The 19,918-nt window shown below is 35.6% G+C and overlaps 1 protein-coding gene across 1 annotated transcript; it reads right to left on the bottom strand.

The window, feature by feature from the left end:
* Window positions 1-1,349: 1,349 nt before the first annotated feature.
* On the bottom strand, window positions 1,350-18,826 carry LOC136844303 (carboxylesterase 1E-like). Its single transcript, XM_067113276.1, has 12 exons — window positions 18,674-18,826; window positions 14,798-14,914; window positions 14,241-14,393; window positions 12,174-12,315; window positions 10,272-10,457; window positions 9,753-9,958; window positions 9,434-9,584; window positions 8,448-8,629; window positions 8,011-8,167; window positions 7,338-7,464; window positions 7,018-7,132; window positions 1,350-5,472 (listed from the first exon to the last, which is right to left on the bottom strand). Exons 1-12 carry the CDS (start codon window positions 18,824-18,826, stop codon window positions 5,392-5,394), a joined length of 1,770 nt encoding a protein of 589 aa, XP_066969377.1. The 3' UTR covers window positions 1,350-5,391.
* Window positions 18,827-19,918: the final 1,092 nt, after the last annotated feature.

Genomic DNA, 19,918 nt, shown 5'->3' with positions numbered 1-19,918 from the left:
AAAGAAAAGAAAACAAATTTGGAGGCAAGTGACTTTATAGTGTTTGCAGTATATTGCAGTTCCCCTCGAGCTATTGAAAACGAGAACTCTTAGAACCATTTGAAAGTTAGAATAGTTTTTCTGTAATTTGACAACAGAGGGGTTTTGCAGGATTGTTTACTGTTGCGATATATCTTGTATTTCAGACTTCAGAATATATTGCAATTTAACTGGCCTTTAACCTTAGTGATGTAGGGAAAGACTCAATAGAAATTCAATTGTTCTGAGGGAACTCTTCCTTAAAATTGAGTTAAGAGATATCTTCGCACTTTTTAATTCTTCCAGATTTGGGGAACTTGCAGAGCATTGTAATTCCACTTGCAAGAAGTGGAATTTTGGAATATACTGTATACTATATATATATATATATTTATACATAGATACATACATGCATGCATACGTACATACATACATACAGTCTCCGGGTTACGACGTTCTGAGCTTATGATGCTCTTAAAATATATTCATCAGAAATTATTATCCGGGTCACAATACATGTTCGGGTTACGACACTGACAACACTGATCTGACGGAAGAAATATGGCTCCAAGAAGGTCATTATGGTAAAAATTTGGAGGTTTTTGATGAAAAACTCAATAAAAATGCATTTTGTGTCATTTACAAGACATCCAAATGATTAAAAGTAAGGTTTACTTATGATTTTCGACGATATTTTGGCTTACAACAATTTTCGGCTTACGGTGTGGTGTCAGAACGGAACCCCTGTTGTAAACCGGGGACTGCCATGTATTTATATATATAATATATACAGTATATATATATGTATATGTACAGTATATATATATATAATCTTAGGTCAAATCAACCACATTAGGCCTTTACTAAATTCTGTATTTGGCATTCGTGATGTTGCTGTCATCCTTTCTTGTATTTTTGTATGTCAATTATCGTTTTGAGTTGCAATTTTCATAAATTATTCTGACATTTTTGGGTTCCTTCTTGCATGGTTGCACATATCATCCCCAAACCAGATGGTTTGTATATCTCTGGAACTATTCGTTTTCTTGTGATGAAATGCAATTACTGCTATAATTCTTACAGAGAAGTATTAAAAGATCTGTTTTAGCACTAGTCTTTTCTTCAGGTAGCTAAATAGTCTTTAGTAACTTTCAAAGCCATGCATGCAAGAAGCTAGTGAAGATTCAGTTAATTTTGAAAAGAAGCTTTTAGTTTTTTCATTCTGGACTCATTCTTGATCAAACTACGGTATTTAGATGGGAAATAAGAAATATCAGACAGGACGTCAAGGGAACTTCTTGGTTAAGGATTCTTTTGTATGAATCTGCTTGCAACTAAATGAAAAGGAAGAATTTACAGTAATTTTGTTTTTTTTTTTTTGTTCTCAATTAGTTGGTTCTTTGTTGCCCAAGGTCTTTCTTATTCAGTTCTGTTCCCTTAACGTTTCTCATGACGTACCGTTCTCATTTCTTGCTCTTGACGAAAATTTCCACGGCCGGGGTACAGTTGTAAAATAGTTTTCTTCTTAATACTGATCATTAGATACGAAAACTGCTTTTTTTTTTTTCAAATAAACATATTGGTTATACCATGTGTCTTAGTTTCCTGTTTCCCTGTTAAAGGACAACGATGGGGCAAGTAAGTAACATTATGCGTTACTGGCTGTCGTCACCAACATCTAATGCTGGCGCAGTGCGCGTTTTTGAAATAAAACAAGATCAAAACTGAAATCCGCAGATAGAAATAAACCTTGGCGAGCCTTATCGTTGCAGCAGACGAAATAATAAAAAAAAACCCAAGGCGGTGAATGATATTCAAACCAGTTAATTGATGCCATAGGAAAAAAGAGGCGAGGAAAGTCTTACAAGTTTTATTTCAGAGTGTGACGACATTTGGATGATATGTAAAGTATACTTGTGTAATGTTCGTTCGACTGATGTTATTTTGATTTAATGTATTATTCAGCTCTCCAAAGGATCTTGCTAACGATGACTATTATCAAGATAACGCTCTGTTATTCTTTAGACTTTTAAAAAAAATTTCATTCATTTAATCTCTAGACAACAAAATTCTGAGTATTATGGAGTTTACAGAACAAATTACTTGAGTATTATGGAGTTTACAGAACAAATTACTTAAGTTTTCAAATATCAAAAACAAGGAAAGCTGACGTTCAGTAGTGGAAGTCAAAATATCTATAGTGAGCCAAGGTGAAGTTTTATGAGCAGTCGGGAACTCTTGGAGGTTTATTGAAAGAAGGGCTTTGATAAAATCTTGAAATTTTTGGGAGGAAGTTCAACTACTGTCAATTAATATCCTGCCTTGGATTTTTTTTATTTTTGCTACTCGATAATCCACTTTTTTATATCTTCCATATAAGTTTAGATACTTTAACTAAAGAAGAGAAATTGAGTTGTGTTGCAAAATCGTTTGATAGAATCAGAATGATTGCTATTCCACTAAAACCCAAACCATGCACAAAAGCAGAGTAACAAAAAATGGGGAAATTCCCTTTGGATTCATAAACGTTTCCCCTTACTTATCAGATGAACTCATTAATATTTTACACATTTCATGCACTTTTTAAGATTATTTTCTTCTAATCAGCAACGCGGTTGTTTATATTAATTTCTTTGTATCAGAAATATTTTTGCCATTAGATGAGACTCATCCCTCATAGGAGACTTTCAAGCCAGTAAAATTCACACTACATTTCTAGTTTGTTAATATAGAGAAAAACATCATTCATAAAATCCTCTTACCCATAATAGTATTTTTTTTAGCATCGCTATTACAGACCTATAGTAACGAAGGCATTCACATTCACCCTAAGTTAGCCTCACTCTCGTTTTTTCAGCTTTATTTCCATTTGTCCAGCAACCACTCTGCGATCGTATATGATTGTTTACGATACCTTTCACCAGACAACACAAACGCCGGCAGCAACTCGCTAAATATGAAATATTCAATAACCAATTTTTATTCGCCCCAGGGCCACCGCCATGCCACGGGGTGTTTTCATTCACTACCCAGCGCGAACAGGGACGAAATAACCATTCACCGGTTAATCCCGTTTCTATTTTTGTTCCAAAGATTTCAAGGGTTCTTGTTCCGCTTTCTCATATCCTTTTGATTTTGTTGACTCTCCATTATGAATTGGTCAACACGGTTCTCTCTCCTCCTTTCGGAACTGATTACTTATTATTTCATGACTTTGTTTTCCATATCGCCCAGCTTATGAATTTACATCTCTCTTAATTTGCTAAAGTGACAAGAATTAAACTAAATTAGGCCACATTAAAGATGCCTCACTCAGAACTTTTACTGACCATGACAAAAGAATGTCAAGCATATTTGAACACAGGTAAGTTTAGGAAAACAGTTTCCTTCTTGTTCTCCTCCTGAAGTCTAACGATGCAACAAACAGAAGGTTAACTGACAGATATTAAAGACGGATATTGCTGATAATAAAAATGCCACTGCAAAGAAAGCGAAATATACTCTCAACTCATTTCCTTGTACACGAGGAGACTGAGCGCTTTCTCTATGTGACATAAAAAAAAAATAGTAGAAAAGCGAACATTAATCTACAGAAGGTGAAAAGACAAAAGTCAACGTTAATACATCAAAATGATGTTAAATTCGGGAGCCTCATTTCCACACAGACAAACAATAATATCTATTGATAAGATTATTCTCCATATCGTGAATTACATCAAGTGGTTATGCCTGGTTGCTTCAAATTTTCCCCTCAATTACGTGTTTGGTAATGACCGCTATTGATTCCACTGTACTAATACTTCCACTACTACTACTACCACCACGAGTACACTAATGATAACACTGACAAACCACCACAAACAAATGATTAAATAAAGAATTCACAACTCAAGGTATCAACAGTTGATGGTACCGAAAAAACAAGGATTTTCTTTGCGGTGGAAACCCGAAGAATCAACATCCCACTCTTCAGTTCTAGCGAGAACTGACCCAAGTTTGTTTTAACCCTTTAGTTCCGGTGAGTCTGTTCTGAAATCCTTGGACCAATCAAATGAGAATCTATCTTTTTGACCAATTTTCTCTCCGATTCTGCTCGTCCTTATTGCGCTCGGTGTTTCCACTGGGAGAAAACAGAACTCGGGAATTCCGGAACACTTGTTGCTAGAATTAACTCCCAGAATTAGATTTTGAACGCTTTAACATAGATATGCAAAATAAATCTATTTTAAGCCATCAAATTGGAAACATTTGAGAAAAGGCTTATATCATCTATACACAGCTAGATGGATAGATAGACAGATAGATAGCTGTCTGGTAGCGGATCTTCTGAGCTCATAAATCTCTTCCGAAAACATAGGCCTGACGAAATTGGTCAAATATCTACTATTTAGTGAGTGGCTCCCATTGTTTGTTTCTGGTAAAAGGCAAAAACAATAATTTTCTTAACAATGAAAAAGAGAGAGATATACGGTGACGAGGTACAAGGTACGGTATAGTCACCCCCATTGTAAAATGGTTCAGCTTATTCGTAGCAAAACTTAAATTTAAACCGGACTATATAATTCTTTACTTCTTATTGCGGCAGTTTCTTTTGCTTTCGTTATATTTTGCTGCACAAAAAAGACCATTTGAAAAATTCAACCAATTTTACACACTGCTAACTATAATCAGTAAGGCATTTTCGTGTAAGTCACTTGTTTCATTTTCAGTTATAAGACAGTTATAAATGATTTACCGATTAAAACGTCAAAAGTGAAGAACTTACCTTACGAAGAATTCGATTTTCTGTAAAACAGCCATTGGTAACGGCAGAGTGCCTCAAAACGGAATTATGTTTTCAAGAACGATAAAAGCGGAGAAGCTATGATTAACTTTATTAATTTTATGTGCTGTAAAAATTATCTAAAGAGAAAACTAACTATCTAAAGAGAAATGTTACAATATCTTAGGCATCTAATCAGTGCGCACACATATACTATAGTTCAGTCATTTTGAGAAACATTTTAAAAGCTATGGTTTGAAATTTATTATTAATTCCTATAGTAATTGTCATCTGATGATAAGTTATTTTTTTTTTTACGATAGAAAAGTCATATTCTATCCACAGGCCAGTATTTAAAAACAGTTTTTCCTTGTGAGATTCAATTAAAAGGAAAACTTCTAACTCTCAGCATGTTGAGGAACTGTGGATGAGATCTCCGACCATTTAGAATCAATACTTGGCTAACTACGACAATCGATTTGACTGTCACCTGGTTACTTTCAAATTGGTATTTTGACCATGTAGGATGAAAGAGATGATCTTACGGTATCCACTCCGACTTTCTGACGTGGCGGCTTTCATACTTTGACAGGGTTGCTATTCTTCTTCTTCTAATTCTCTTCGATGGTAAAGCGTTCCGGATACAGGATCATATTGTGGTCCAGGGGGAGGTTTGTCATGAATTCCAATTCCTGAAATATTCAGTAGTTTACAGTTTTATCTCCCATGACATATAGACAGGGAACGGTATCCTTACTCCAAGAAGTAACCCCTTAAATTGGACATTCTTTTAGGTCATAAGATATATTCAAAAGCGCAGGTGAAATAATGTGGCAAAGGTGAACACTGGGGCTTGGTCTGAGACTCCTTTGAAAAATGAATAAATAAAAAGTTTCACATAAAATTAAGATTAGTATACACTTCAAAATAAAACATAAAAACCAAGGTGAACTGTGAAATAAGTAGTCTTATTAGTTGTAAAAATTAAACAGAGTAACTTTTATAACTGAATTACTTAAAAAGTTGCACGTTATTCACCAGTATATCCTCTTTATCTTTCTATGCCACTCTGAAAAATACAGAAAATGAGCAAACTAACTAATAAAAAATGAAACACGAGGATTGCCGATCATATTGCCCATCAGAAAATGTGACGTGTATTAGGCCTACGAAAGCGCCCTACATAAAGGGGAGTTTAATGGATCTATTCTCCCTTGGGTAGGAGGTGATACCCCTTGTCGAAAGGTTAAACGTTCACTAAAGTTAAGATGGCACATAAATGGGATGCTACTGAGACTGCTTCCTAATAATAGCGACCTGTTTTCGAATACGATTATCAGTTGTGATAATAAGAGATAAAAGGCGGAGAAATGAGACGTACATCAGTTTTAGTTGGCGAAAGGTTTTTCATGTTTCGAGTGTTGGAAGTTTTATTTTTATCGAAAGCGTAGAATTAGTAATGCGCATGAAGCAAGGAACTTCAAAATGTTACAATTAATTAAATGATTATGAGATAAATTACGCCATTAAAGAATGCAAGTAAATCTGAATGTATGACATTTGTTGCCTATAATCTCATTCGTGAAACTGCCAAACTCAGGGAGAACGGCCAACAAATTTTCTTTGGATGTTCGACAATCACATATCGTCTAGATGGTTATTACTCGTATATAATACCAAGAAAACTGTTGAAAGCATTAATTTACTGTTGAGAAAATTGCACACATACTATTTGCAATGGGTGTCAATTAATGGCCAGAATTGCTCGGTTTATCACTGAAAGCAGATAGACGTCTACAATATTTTTCTGGAATCTGATTTCACCGTATAAATGAATCGAAAGGTGAACTTTCTAGGAAATTTCTCTCAAAGAGAACGAAGAAAACTCAAACTTCTGCAAGTCTGACAAAAATTCAGAGTCGGCGAGGGTAAAAGCCCCATTTAATTGTTTTTACTGACTGATTTATTTATCAATAATTTTTTGTGGTAGTCGTCAGGAAGGTTGGGTTCAGGGTACCCATCTCGTCTAGAGGAAAAGAGAGAAAACAGGGCAAAAGTAAAGACAGCTATAGCTGTTCTTTGGAAGGATTAAGGTTATAAGGTTACAGGAAAAAAAAAGAAACAATTAGAATTCCAGATCATGGGGTTTGGAATGAAGCGTCATACAACACTCTGGAGACATGCACTTGACGCGATCATTGTTTTACGGAAAGGCCGACAGGACACGCATTACAAACCTTGTCTCTGCTGAATTTCTTCATGTAAGGAGAAGGCTGCAGAATCAGGTACTTTGGAGTACATCCGGATGCGGGCAGCCACTTGAAACCAAGGGACATATCAGGTGTAGGATTCCTGTGGATTCGGTAGCGAATCAAAAATACATCGTAAAGCGTAAACAAGACAAACAAATGTAACATGACTGAATAATGAAGAGAATCCATACTTGAAAGCATAGACATGTAAATAAAAAAAATGAATATAAAATATACAAACTATGATACAGCTTGACAGGTAGAAGACTTGGGTAATGAATACATAATAAAATAATAGTTTTTACCCAGTTCGGGCGAAGTTTGTCCACAATGAAACCATAATCTCCTGCATGAATAAGTCAGTCGGTCGCGTCAATGGAGGCAGCAAGGGTGAACTGAACAGGTACTGGAGGTCATCAATGTGGCTCACCCCTGAAACATAATGATTGTTGTTGCTGCTGCTGTCGTATGACTGGGTCATGTAAGCCTGGGTAGATTTCTAAATATTTCCAACTGCTTGGTTGCTCAAGTCTTTCATTTAGATGTGACCAAAATCGATCATAAAGAAGTCTGCATGCTGGCACGACCAGACGCGACACAGACACACACAGGTTCCAACTTCTTTTATGACTTGTATGGCCTAGTGGGCAGCGCCCTTGCCTTTCAATTTTAAGACCTGAGTTCGATCCTGATGTGCGTCAGAAATTTATTTCTGTTCCACACGTGATTGTGTGCTGATTATTTCTAACATATATATGTGTGTGTGTAAAATAAGTATACCTGTATATTTTGTTATTATACCTGTATTAATAATGATATTACTCATTCAAATAAAGACTGCATATGTCGAATAAATGCGTCTGTAAACTACAAGTATTTCTGCAAATGTGCGTTCGAGATGAACAAGGATCATCAAACATTCCTTTGACGCAAAATAGCAGCTAAAATTAACACGAGAGACAGTAGGTAAGTCCTCACATTTCTTCCCTACGGTGATGTTGGGCGAGTCGAAGACGGAGAACTCCCCAGTATAATGGAGTTCATATAAGAAGGTCTTCTGGCCATAATCAGCATCTCTTGCATGCATCTTTCCCGCGATGTCCATAGGTACAGCAAACCAGTAGTCTGTGAATAACTACAGAGAGAAAAAATGTAAATTCCTCAAGGTTGAGATTTTTTTTGGTGTTTTGTTTTTCGAAGTTGAATAAATTCAGCTTTGGCTGCTTTAATTAGCCTAAGTGTCTTTTCTCAGTCAGAGCCCGTGCAAGAAGTCAACTCAGTCTGGAAAAAGAAACGTTAGAACTCTTGTGATATTGCATTTTAAATTTGGGCGGGGGGATTCTTGGCTATTTTAAATATCCTCTCTTTCTCTGAGTAATTCTCTACGTCTCTTGAATTTGCGGAAAGGAATTCACCTTGACAACTCCATCGGCGTTTTCTTCTGTCACGTTGAATTCCCCAACGTAGTGTGCAAACATCCTCTTGGCCATATATTCGGGAGATGAGTTGAGTCCAGCGGCGATATTCAGGAGGGCCGGTCCTAAGGCTGAGAAGTTGGCAGCTAGTTCCTCTTTCATCGATTCACTCATCAAGAGTCCTGGAATGGAAATAGAAAGAGAAGGATTTGCAGTCTGTTTTCAGAACTGCATGGAGTCATTCACGATCATTTTGACAGAAGGATAGGGGAAGATGAGACATTTAGGGAAGTCTGGATGAAATTCCGCTGACAAATATGAATCAGTTAGTTACAAAACGTATTGGAACATTTAAACGTAAAAACCGCTGCGAAATGTTAGTTCATTTCAAGTAAGCTTTTCAATGTTTAGCTTTAAAATAGTTTAGAAATTGCAAAACCTATGAAATGTTGAATGAAATTTTGCTATAAAATTTCAACAGCTTTTACGATGAAATAAGACCTGGCGAAATGCGAAACATGACATCTTAGTCAACCCTTTAATCTTAAATGCAGTTTGGTGATGAACGAAAAATAAGAGACTAAGATATTCAATTATAAAATATTAGTCAAATGGGAAAGCAAGAAATTTTCGATGAAACTGACATTTGACCGGAGTTACATCAAGGCCAATCACAAAAAGGAAATATTTCAGACGGAATCCAACATTCAAGCATCAATTAATTAAAGACAATAAAATAGTAAGGACAACACCGAAATGAGCAAGTTCTTGACTAATCACAAAACAACGGAATAATTAAGAAGTTCTCCAGCTGTAAAATACAGCATGAATTAATGATATGCAAAAACTTGAATGAATACAACACTGGTCAAAAACTTCATAGCCATTCATACAGCGAGATAATATCTTAAATGACGTTCAGCCATAAGAATCGGCTAATGAAATAAGGGAGCTTCTTGAACAGAAAAAAAAAGCCTGTTACTTACGTCTCACAATGAAGGCGCCTTCGTCCCTTGTGATCCCAGTCATGAAGTTCACCCTGTGGTAGTTTCCTTTCCTCAGCATCTTGGCAGGATGTTCGGGCAAAAACTCTCCGTCTACCGTTGGTCGTATTACTCGGGGCGAGTCCAAGAAGGTCTTAAAATATATTTAAATAATTCAAAAGTTTGGTTCATTAATTGGCAAATATATTTTTGAAAAATCATATGGAAGGCTTTCTTATTTCTCCTCCTATGTCGTTTTTAAACATTCTGATCAGAATGAAACTAGCACATTCATACTAAGGCAAAACTCTCCTTAACCCACCGAAAAAGCTTTTATGGCCATAACCAGTTTTTCTGCAGAAACTTTCTTCAGGCAGTCTTTGAGAGCTTCGGAATCTAAGTTTTTAGGGTTGACCTCAGGGCAGTCTAGCATCTGACCCAGGCTGGCTGCGTGCTGCCTAGGATCATCGTTCCACAGCACTGGCAAGACTGCTGTACCAGACTGAGCAATGGCTCTGTGGAACAGACCTGAAAAGTAAAGGCTGTCGTGATGAAACTGACGGAGATGACTCGCATCATTGGACACGTACTAAGCAGTGACTGTGTAGAATTTCTAATGGACAGTTCATAACATGTTCTGAAGGATTTTGTGTTTTACGAAATACTCTGACATCAAAAAAAGCTGCACACATAAGCTGTGTATAATTCATCTCTCCATTAATATTTTTAAAAAATGCCTAAAAAAATCATGGGAACTTTTAGATATCACTGGAAAGGTAAAAGCTTGAGAAAAAGAAATGACAAGATGGTTTTTTTTTTTTTTTTTGTCATGCTTCCCCACCTTTGGACATCGGCGACAGCATGAGATAGTGCGCGGACATTCCTCCCGCACTCTCACCGAAAAGAGTGACCCTGCTGGGATCTCCTCCGAAGGACTGAATATTATCCTGCACCCAACGGAGGGCCATCACCTGATCCTTCAGCCCATAATTACCAGACATAACGGAGTCCTCAGTTGACAAAAATCCTGTAAAAATACAACGAATATCTCACAGTTGTTATTACCTGGCATAATGATAAGATGCTTTTTGTCTTAACTACTCAAATCAGTCAAGAAGCATCAGTATTTGCAAGAGGGGACAGTCAAGTTCTATTACAGTTATTTATTTATTTATCTATATATTAAAAGGGAAACAATAAATACGCAAATAAGATTTCTAGAATAATAAGTGACGACAAAACACAGAAAAAATACAATTCAAAACTAAAGCTATCATTCGCAAATTCCTTTAGTTTATATGTTGCTATTTACTGGCACAGAAAAATCCTGCTTTATTTACTGCTATTTACTAATTTCATATCCGAAAATATTTCTATTATCATTTGATATATAGTTAATTTTTCTTTGTTAATATTTACCATTTTTAACAGTTAGCAAGCCCATTACCAATAATAATAATAATAATAATAATAATAATAATAATAATAATAATAATAATAATAATAATGTGCGCATACGATGTGACAAAGGATGGCTTTACCGTATGTATATATGTATGTATGTATGTATATGGAGAAGCCGTAACTCACCATTTCATTTCCTATTCGATATATTTTAGTTCATCTCCAAAGGAGTCGATATTTTTTTTGTGAATTACAACTAAAAGTTTCTCTAAAAAGGCTACAAATCAAAGTTTCCCTAAAAAGTCTACAACTCAAAGTTTCTCTAAAAAGGCTACAATTCAAAGTTTCACTGAAAAGGCCACAACTCAAGTTTCCCTAAAAAGGCTACAACTTAAAGTTTCCTTAAAAAGGCTACAACTGAAAGTTTCCCTAAAAAGGCTACAACTCAAAGTTTCTCTAAAGAGGCTACAACTCAAAGTTTCCCTAAAAAGGCTACAACTCAAAGTTTCCATAAAAAGGCTACAACTCAAAGTTCCCCTAAAAAGGCTACAACTCAAAGTTTCCCTAAAAAGGCCACAACTTAAAGTTTCTCTAAAAAGGCTGCAACTCAGTTTCTCTAAAAAGGCTACAACTCAAATTTTCCCTAAAAAGGCTACAACTCAGTTTCCCTAAAAAGGCTAAAACTCAAAGTTTCCCTAAAAAGGCTACAACTCAAAGTTTCCCTAAAAAGGCTACAACTCAAATTTTCCCTAAAAAGGCTACAACTCATCGACGGTAGAAACTCTTCTTCGATTTGATGAGGTTATAACTCACCTCAAATCTCTATATCTCACCTGAGACACTGACTCCCTACTGGAAGAAGATGACATCGATCTATGATGCTGAACTTATGGCGTGGCATGTGCTTGCTTTTGATGTACAAAACATTTATACATGCAAAATACTGTGTCATAACTCATTAAAATACCCCACATACGTCCTGCGCGACAAATCTGTGTGTCATTGTTGATGAAAAGCTTATTTAACATTTAAATGAGCCACAACTGACCTACGGTGACCAACTGCATGCTTCACTTCATGAGCAAAGCCCTGAATTTTACAAAAAGGAAGTCATAACCTATTCAGATAAATCACACGTGACCTAGGTGACAAATCTGTATATTACACTTGTTCAAGAGACACTGAATATCTCAAAAAGGTTATACTTCATCCCAAATAAGCCTTGACTGATATGACGTGACGAACCTGTATGTAATACATTTGAGAAAGACAATGATCATCTCAGACATGCATTAAGTTAATCGTAAGTCATAACTCATCCAGCTAAGACACAACTTACCTAAAGCACCAATTCTGTACTGGATCATGACCACCACCACATCCTCTGTCATCAGAGGAGCTGGGTTGAAATCGCTGGCGCTTCCAAAAAGAAATGCTCCGCCGTGAATCCACACCATGACAGGGAAATTGGAGGCGTTTTTCTGGAATGAATTCGGGAAAGGTTCTGATATCGGCAACCACGTCAGGCAAAGCGAAGTTGAAAACAATTAACTGGTGTAATATTACTCCCAGTTGTCTATTGTGTTCAGTGATTCGACAGTCACTGCTGTGGTAATTATTAAAAAAAATCAGAAAGACATCTACTAAACTTGTAAAGTATGTTTAACCTGTATAATTGTATAGGAAACTGCTGACATAATATAAATAAGGAAAAAGAAAGAGCACGAACAAAATGAAATAAACATATTTCAATTAGGTATTTGCTACAAAATATTCCCCATTAAAGCAAAGACATGAGAGAGAGAGAGAGAGTGTGTGTGTCGGGATGATGATCATACATGACAACGTACACAATGCTATGAAGAGCAGGTTGTGACTACATTTGTTTGGACTAATTCGTACTGTATTTTACTTCGTCGGCAGATGTTCAATCTATGGCCATTTTCTATGCATAGTGATAAACTGCTCGCCAACAGACTGCATTTTATCAGTTTCAAGGAAAGTCCATTTGACCCCCAGACAACACTAAAGCTTTTTGGCCCCTACAATGTGGCGGATTGCAAATCAAATGTCCAAAACATGGCCATTTCCATGTATAGTGATCAACTGCTTGCAAATAGACAGCATTTTTCTCAGTTTCAAGGAAAAGTCTGTTTGACCCCCCGAAAAACACCCAAGGCTTTTTTTTTTTTTGACCCCATGCAACATTTCTGGATTACAGTTAAATGTCCAAATATGGCCATTTTCCATGCATAGTGATCAACTGCTTGCAAACAGACAGCATTTTTCTTAGTTTGAAGGAAAAGTCTGTCTGACCCCCAGAAAACACCCAAGGCTATTTTACTATCGGGCCTTTTTTTGCGCCCCTGCAATATGGCTGGATTGCAATCATATGTCCAAATATGGCCATTTTCCATGCATAGTGATCAATCGCTTGCAAACGGACAGCATTTTCTTAGTTTGAAGGAAAAAGTCTGTTTGACCTCAGAAAACACCAAGGCTATTTATTATCGGGCCTTTTTTGCCCTTGCAATATGGCCGGAATGCAATCAGATGTCCAAATATGGCCATTTTCCATGCATAGTGATCAATCGCTTGCAAATGGTCAGCATTTTTCTTAGTGTGAAGGAAAAGTCTGTTTGACCCCAAGAAAATACCCAAGGCTAGAGCCTTTCTATTCGGGCATTTTTTGCCCTCTGCAATATGGCCGGATTGCAATCATATGTCCAAATATGGCCATTTTCAATGCATAGTGATCAATTGCTTGCAAATGCACTGTATTTTCTCAGTTTCAAGTAAAGTCCATTTGACTCTAAAATACCCAAGGCTTTTCGCCCCCTGCAATATTTCTGGATTGCAATCAAATGTCCAAGTATGGCCATTTTCCATGCACAGTGATCAATCGCTTGCAAATAGACAGCATTTTTCTTAGTCTGAAGGAAAAGTCCATTTGACCCCCAGCAAACACCCAAGTTTATAGTCTTACTGTTCGGAGCTTTTTTGCACCCCTGCAATATGGCCGGATTGCAAACAAATGTCCAAATATGGCCATTTTCCATGCATAGTGATGAAATGCTTGACAATAGACAGCATTTATTTTTTTCTCTCTCACACACACGTGTATATATATACAGTATATATATATATATATATATATATATATATATATATATATATATATATATATATATATATATATATATATATATATATATATATATATATATAATTGAGTAACACTAACGAGAATTATGGCAGAGACTAAAAGGACTTACCAAAAGTGTATTGTGCCTGGAAAGTATGTTGAAAATACACAAAAGCGCACTGTGCCCTCGATTTCAATTCTAAAGCCCTGTCCTTCTCATGATATCGTAAAAGACTAAAAGCAACGAAAATTAGCATTTACCTCTGGTACATAAACGTCCAGGTAGAGGCAATCTTCATTCCCCAATACTTGTAGAGATCCGGTCATGTAGGACAGAATGTCTATCTGAGGACAAATCGGGCTGGGAGCCGATCCATTCCTTACCCCTGACCATGGCCCAGGAGGCATTGGACTCTGAAGAAAGAGGAAATATGAAAAATTTAATGAACAGAAAAACCATCAATGAACACCGTTACGAACACCTGAAGTTACCGGACCAAGGTTTTATAAAGGGCCAGAGATATATTGTGAAATCGTGTCAGGCTATACACTCATTCGCTTTCCCTGTGATTTACAACTGCTATTATTATCACTATTATTCAGAAGATGAACCCTATTCGTAAGGAACAAGCCCACAGGGGCCACTGAATTGTCGTTAAGCTTCCAAAATATATTATTTCCATTAGGAAAAGTAAGAGTAAAGGACATACAGAAAGAAATCTCACTTATTAAAAACAAAAAATAAATGAACTGCTATGAAAAGTTTGCTAACAAGCTCCTTTCTTTTGATAAGAAGAAGAAGAACAACAACAACTAACCTTGAACCGCAAGTCTCCGACGGGAGGTTCGGCAAAAGGGATGCCCTTGAATGCATAATAATGCGTCCCCTCAGCCGTGCTGGTTCTTGGTGCTTCGATGGAGCCCTGTTCTGAGGTCTACTTTCAGAAAACATCTTCCGAGGCCGAAGCCTGTCCACTGAAGAGCAATGGGGAGCCCAGTACCAGTAAAAACACAAATTTCATGTGCAGTCTCATCCTGTTGGAAAAATCATTCATAATAATAATAATAATAATAAGTCTAGCATTGACAAAGAAAATATCAATTAACTGTGGAAAACACAAAAGGAATTAGGTTTGAATTAGAAGAAATCGTCACACTTATGAAAACGGGAAAAAAGTAATATATGCAATGTATACGCATCCACACATATACTATATATATATATATATATATATATATATATATATATATATATATATATATATATATATATATATATATATATAGATTTTATTCTATCTCTCTCTCTCTCTCTCTATATATATATATACCACCTTTATATTAAAACATGGATGCTAACTGTTGTACTTGATCAACCAGTCCAAAATCTTTTAACTCCCTCTATAATAAATAACGACATAAAAACACACTACATAAAGCTGAATGCTTTCCTTTTCTGATTCTGTGAACGAAGATTTGTCTTTGTATTTGACTAACAATTAATACATACTGAAAAAAGTAGCAGCAGAAGCAAGAGTACCAGTCGTAGAACTAAAGGTTAAAATTTGTCGAGAATTTGAAGAGAGCTACTGTTTCTGTGCGTGCGCGCACGCACACACAAACAAACACAAACACCCGTAGCGGAATTTTTAAGGGATAATTTCTGGTGATGTCCGTGAGTGATGACTGAATCAATATCGAAACACTCTTGGAATTTATGGTACACAATACCATTACTTGGGTCTCAAGTTGCGCTGCCGACCGTTTGTGGATTTAGAGGGCAGGATATTTTGCCCGTTTTAGCCCAGTTTCCCAACTCCTTTGATAAAATTTCTCATGCACTTTCCGTCTCATAGGTACAATTAAGAACAGACGAGTTCCTCAACTTCTTAGAAGATACAGTATATCGCCACCTCTGGCAACCTACAATAATCTATTACTGGAAGACGACTGTCTGTCTGGCAGAGAGAGCCATAGAGAGAGAGAGAGAGAGAGAGAGAGAGAGAGAGAGAGAGAGAGAGATGAGTAATGTTCATTTTATCAAACTGTCACATTTATCCTTCCAAGAAAATGAAGACATAGTGACCAGTCTCACGTCTCTGAAAAACACCTAAATACAGCCACCCCCCCTCTTTTTCATCATAACTGTCCCCTGAGACTGCAAAAGGTCTTCCCTGAAGGTCATCCTCATTAGCAGTGGAACTTGTATAAACAAAAATCAAATAAAAAGAATTCTGTATCGCTGAGAACACCTCACTTCACTCAAGAAAGCAAATGTTGTTTTAAATACTGGAAGTAGACTTGGAAATACTAAAAGGGACAGAGATAAGCGAGGTACATATTAGTTTTAAAAATATTAAGTATATTTAAAATCTGAATTTAACACCAGGCGTTATAAAAATTTCTAACAATGAAAGAAGAATTTAAATAGAAAGCTTTGAAATTCTGCAGTTATTGAATTGAAAAGGAAGCATTAATCACAAATATAATTGCTACGTCCATTAAAATGAACATAGTCCAAATCGTTTACATAAAAAAATGTATATTACAGGGGACATGCCCAGTTTTAAGTAACAACGATCGTGTTATAATCAGCGCACTTTTTCTTAAGCCCTTTGATGACGTCAAATGAACACAAAATCTCTGAGTCACACGACTATTATCTTGAAAATGCCAACAAATAAAGCTATCTCTCTCTGTCTGCCAAAAAGGATAATTCTCATCAAAGCTTAGTGAACACGCGCCCCAGCCTTTCTCTCAGCTACGATCAAAAAGTCCTACATTTTAATGTCATAGATATTGTGTTGAAGAAAGTGAACACTCAGCCGATATGACTTTGATCCTTTTAGATTTCAAAAAGCAGGATTAGTTTCTGCCTATCCTCTTCTAATGGGTACGCTTTCCTGAGTGCTTTCCTAAATTGGCTACTCTATTTACGGAAGGTATATCTTAGTTTAACAGACCACTGAGCTGTTAACAGCTCTCCACTCCGTTCATCAGCCGCAATGCGTTTTTTGAAGGAAACCGACTTTGAAATTTTTGAGTGTGTGAGAGTAAAAATAAGACTGATAAAATTTGGGTAATGGCGATACGCTGAATTATTATTATTATATATTTGAAATAAAACGTTGTTTCAACTGCATTCAGCTTGGTACAAAAGTCTTCTCTATTTTACTTATTGTATTCTTCACATCGGCAGGTAGATGATATAGCAAATTCCAGGAGCACCTGGAAGACAATGCTGCTGGCTATTTAGATTGCTCTTACGTTCTACGCACAAGAAACCTGTCATTTATAGACAGTATGAATAAAATACAAAGGTTCACAAATAAAGCGGGGAGGGAGGAGGTGGGGTCAGGTTAGCTGAAAATTGGACAGGCTGAATAGTCATTGGTCCCTTGCAACGCTGCTGGAATAAAAGCTTTATAATTAGCTAGGCAGTTATGCACGAATGTTTACGCACACTTGCAAAGCAGATGTACATACACTACACGTACGTATGTAATATATATATACAATGCATTTATACATATATATGTAACCTATAATGTATATATAATATATATATATATATATATATATATATATATATATATATATATATATATATATTTGTGATTAATCTTCCTTCAATTCAATAACTTTGCAAAATTTCAAAGCTTTCTGTTTAAATTCTTTCAGTGTTAAATTATGTTAATGCCTGGGGTTAAAATTCAGATTTTGAATATATATATGTATATATATTTATAAAACTAACATTGTTACTCCACCTATCTTCACAGTTCGAGTTCTGCGTAAATATTCACCCAAACAACTGCCTGAGTACTCTAACGCCAGTGACCTTTCTCGCTAAGCATCGATTTCCTTAAACAGAGTGGCAGTTACCTTTGGACCGCCTTATGAACAACTCTCTGACGGCGTCACCAAGTGCAGCAACCTAACTACAATTCTTAGAATCATTCCGCAATAAAAGTACTGAGAAGAAAAAGTGATAATCTTTCTGCTACTTCCTCCAAAATAACCATTTTGAAACGGAGCCCTTTGAAGATAGGTCGGAAACGTTGATAACTACCATTGAAATATCCACGTTGTTTTACTTGAACGAATTAACATTATTTCTGTCAGCAATTTCTTTTACAAAGAATGTAAGTCAATTAATTATAATAAAAGAGGTTTGAACTGAAAAATTATTCAACATCCCAATGGGACTGATTCTGACGCATTTTCGAAATTTTAACCTCTGTACGCTTCTTGGACATATTCTTACTTCACTTTTCGCAACATATTTTACTCGTTATTATAGAAAAATGGCCCTTTCAATCCAAATTCTATTTCATAAAAGATGTTTCATAGGATATCTACCCGAAAACGATACAAACATGGGGTAAAATATAGTGCTTGCAAGCAATTAGCCTTTACATATGTACACACAAGCTGATATACACATATGTACACACAAACTGATACATACATACATACATACATAATATATATATATATACAGTACATATACTGTGTATATATACATATATATATATACACACACACACACACATATATATATATATATATATATATATATATATATAGATAGATATATATAGAATAGATAGATAGATAGGGATATAGACAGATAGATAGATAGATATAGATATACTGTATATATCATAGGTGATAAAAGAGAACTAACCTGCCTTCCTGGACTGGACTCTGCCTTCCACTCTCTTGGCGACTACCCTGCTCGAGTAGTCAACGGTGCCTGAAAGAAGCCGCATAGGAATTTCTGCGCCGTTGTTATTCAGAAACATTGCCAAGATACACTTGCGTGCTATGTGCTCATGAGTCATTCCTTCCATATGAATAAGAAAAATAAAAAAGGAACTCGCCCTATCTTTCTGCAGATCAATAGGAATGTTGATGTGCATTATGGTTCTCAGCCCAAGTTCCGAAAAACTTAGGTGCGACTTGGACTGGCAATGGAGTGGAAATTATCTTGACGGCAAACTTACTAACTGTCACGTTCATTTCCTTCAGTTGATGAACTGTCACTTTTGTACTGTTCGGCAAACATTCTGGTAAAAGAAAAAGAAATAAAAGTAATTACGAAAACTTCAATGAATAATACTTGTGTTGCAATCTTTGGTTATCTCGATTTTTATCGAAAGGAGGTAAAAGCAAAATAAGATAACGAAGTAGATAAAAGAGAGTCAATAACGTGCTTATCTTTTGCTGTTTAACAAAAGATATAGATGAAATTGCTTATATCAACTACCAATCAATAAAATTAAGTATTTTTAAAACATATACACACGAGTGTTTCTACTGAATACCTCTTTTATGCTGTTGCATACACACACATATATATATATATATATATATATAATATATTACTATATATATATATATATATATATATATATATATATATATATATATATATATACATATATATAGCTTAATGATAAATAATATTGTAAGACTAGGAAGAACATTCTTTATTGTACACTTTTAATGTATAAACCTCATCATCAGGCTGAAAAAACTGACAAGGGATAGAGAATCAATAAATTACAATAAAATGAATTGTCATAATAAATCTCCTTAAAAAATAATAACGAAATATATAAAATGAACAAGTAAATACAAACTAAAAGGGTGAGACGTAAAATAACGAAAAATTAAAAACACAAACATAAATATATGAAAATAAACTAATGAAATGTCAACAAACTACCACTCACAAATGTAAAATGTTTAACGACCTAATCGAGTACCTACATGAAATTACACGATAACTAGTTGAATACCAGATGAGTTGTTGTTCAATTCCGCTTCATCTTTTCAATTGTCAGCGACTCTGAAATTAAAAGTCCAGTCTATTTGAACAAAAGACAGTACCGGAAAATCCAGAGTCCAGTGAAAGGATGGACCTGTGCTAA

This window comes from Macrobrachium rosenbergii, chromosome 12 (genome assembly GCF_040412425.1).
Source record: "Macrobrachium rosenbergii isolate ZJJX-2024 chromosome 12, ASM4041242v1, whole genome shotgun sequence".
NCBI classification, from domain to species: Eukaryota; Metazoa; Arthropoda; class Malacostraca; order Decapoda; family Palaemonidae; genus Macrobrachium; species Macrobrachium rosenbergii.
Note: the sequence above shows the minus strand (reverse complement) of the source record. Positions and strands in the feature narration are given on the sequence as shown.

Bases quoted from the DNA above. Each gene is read 5' to 3' on its own strand.
- LOC136844303 (XM_067113276.1), bottom strand. From the start codon at position 18,826: ATGACTCATGAGCACATAGCACGCAAGTGTATCTTGGCAATGTTTCTG. The intron at 14,915-18,673 runs GCAGGTTAGTTC...TTCTGAAAGTAG, and splicing joins GCAGAGTCCAGTCCAGGAAG to ACCTCAGAACAGGGCTCCAT. The intron at 8,168-8,447 runs GTGAATTCCTTT...TTCTCTCTGTAG, and splicing joins ACGCCGATGGAGTTGTCAAG to TTATTCACAGACTACTGGTT.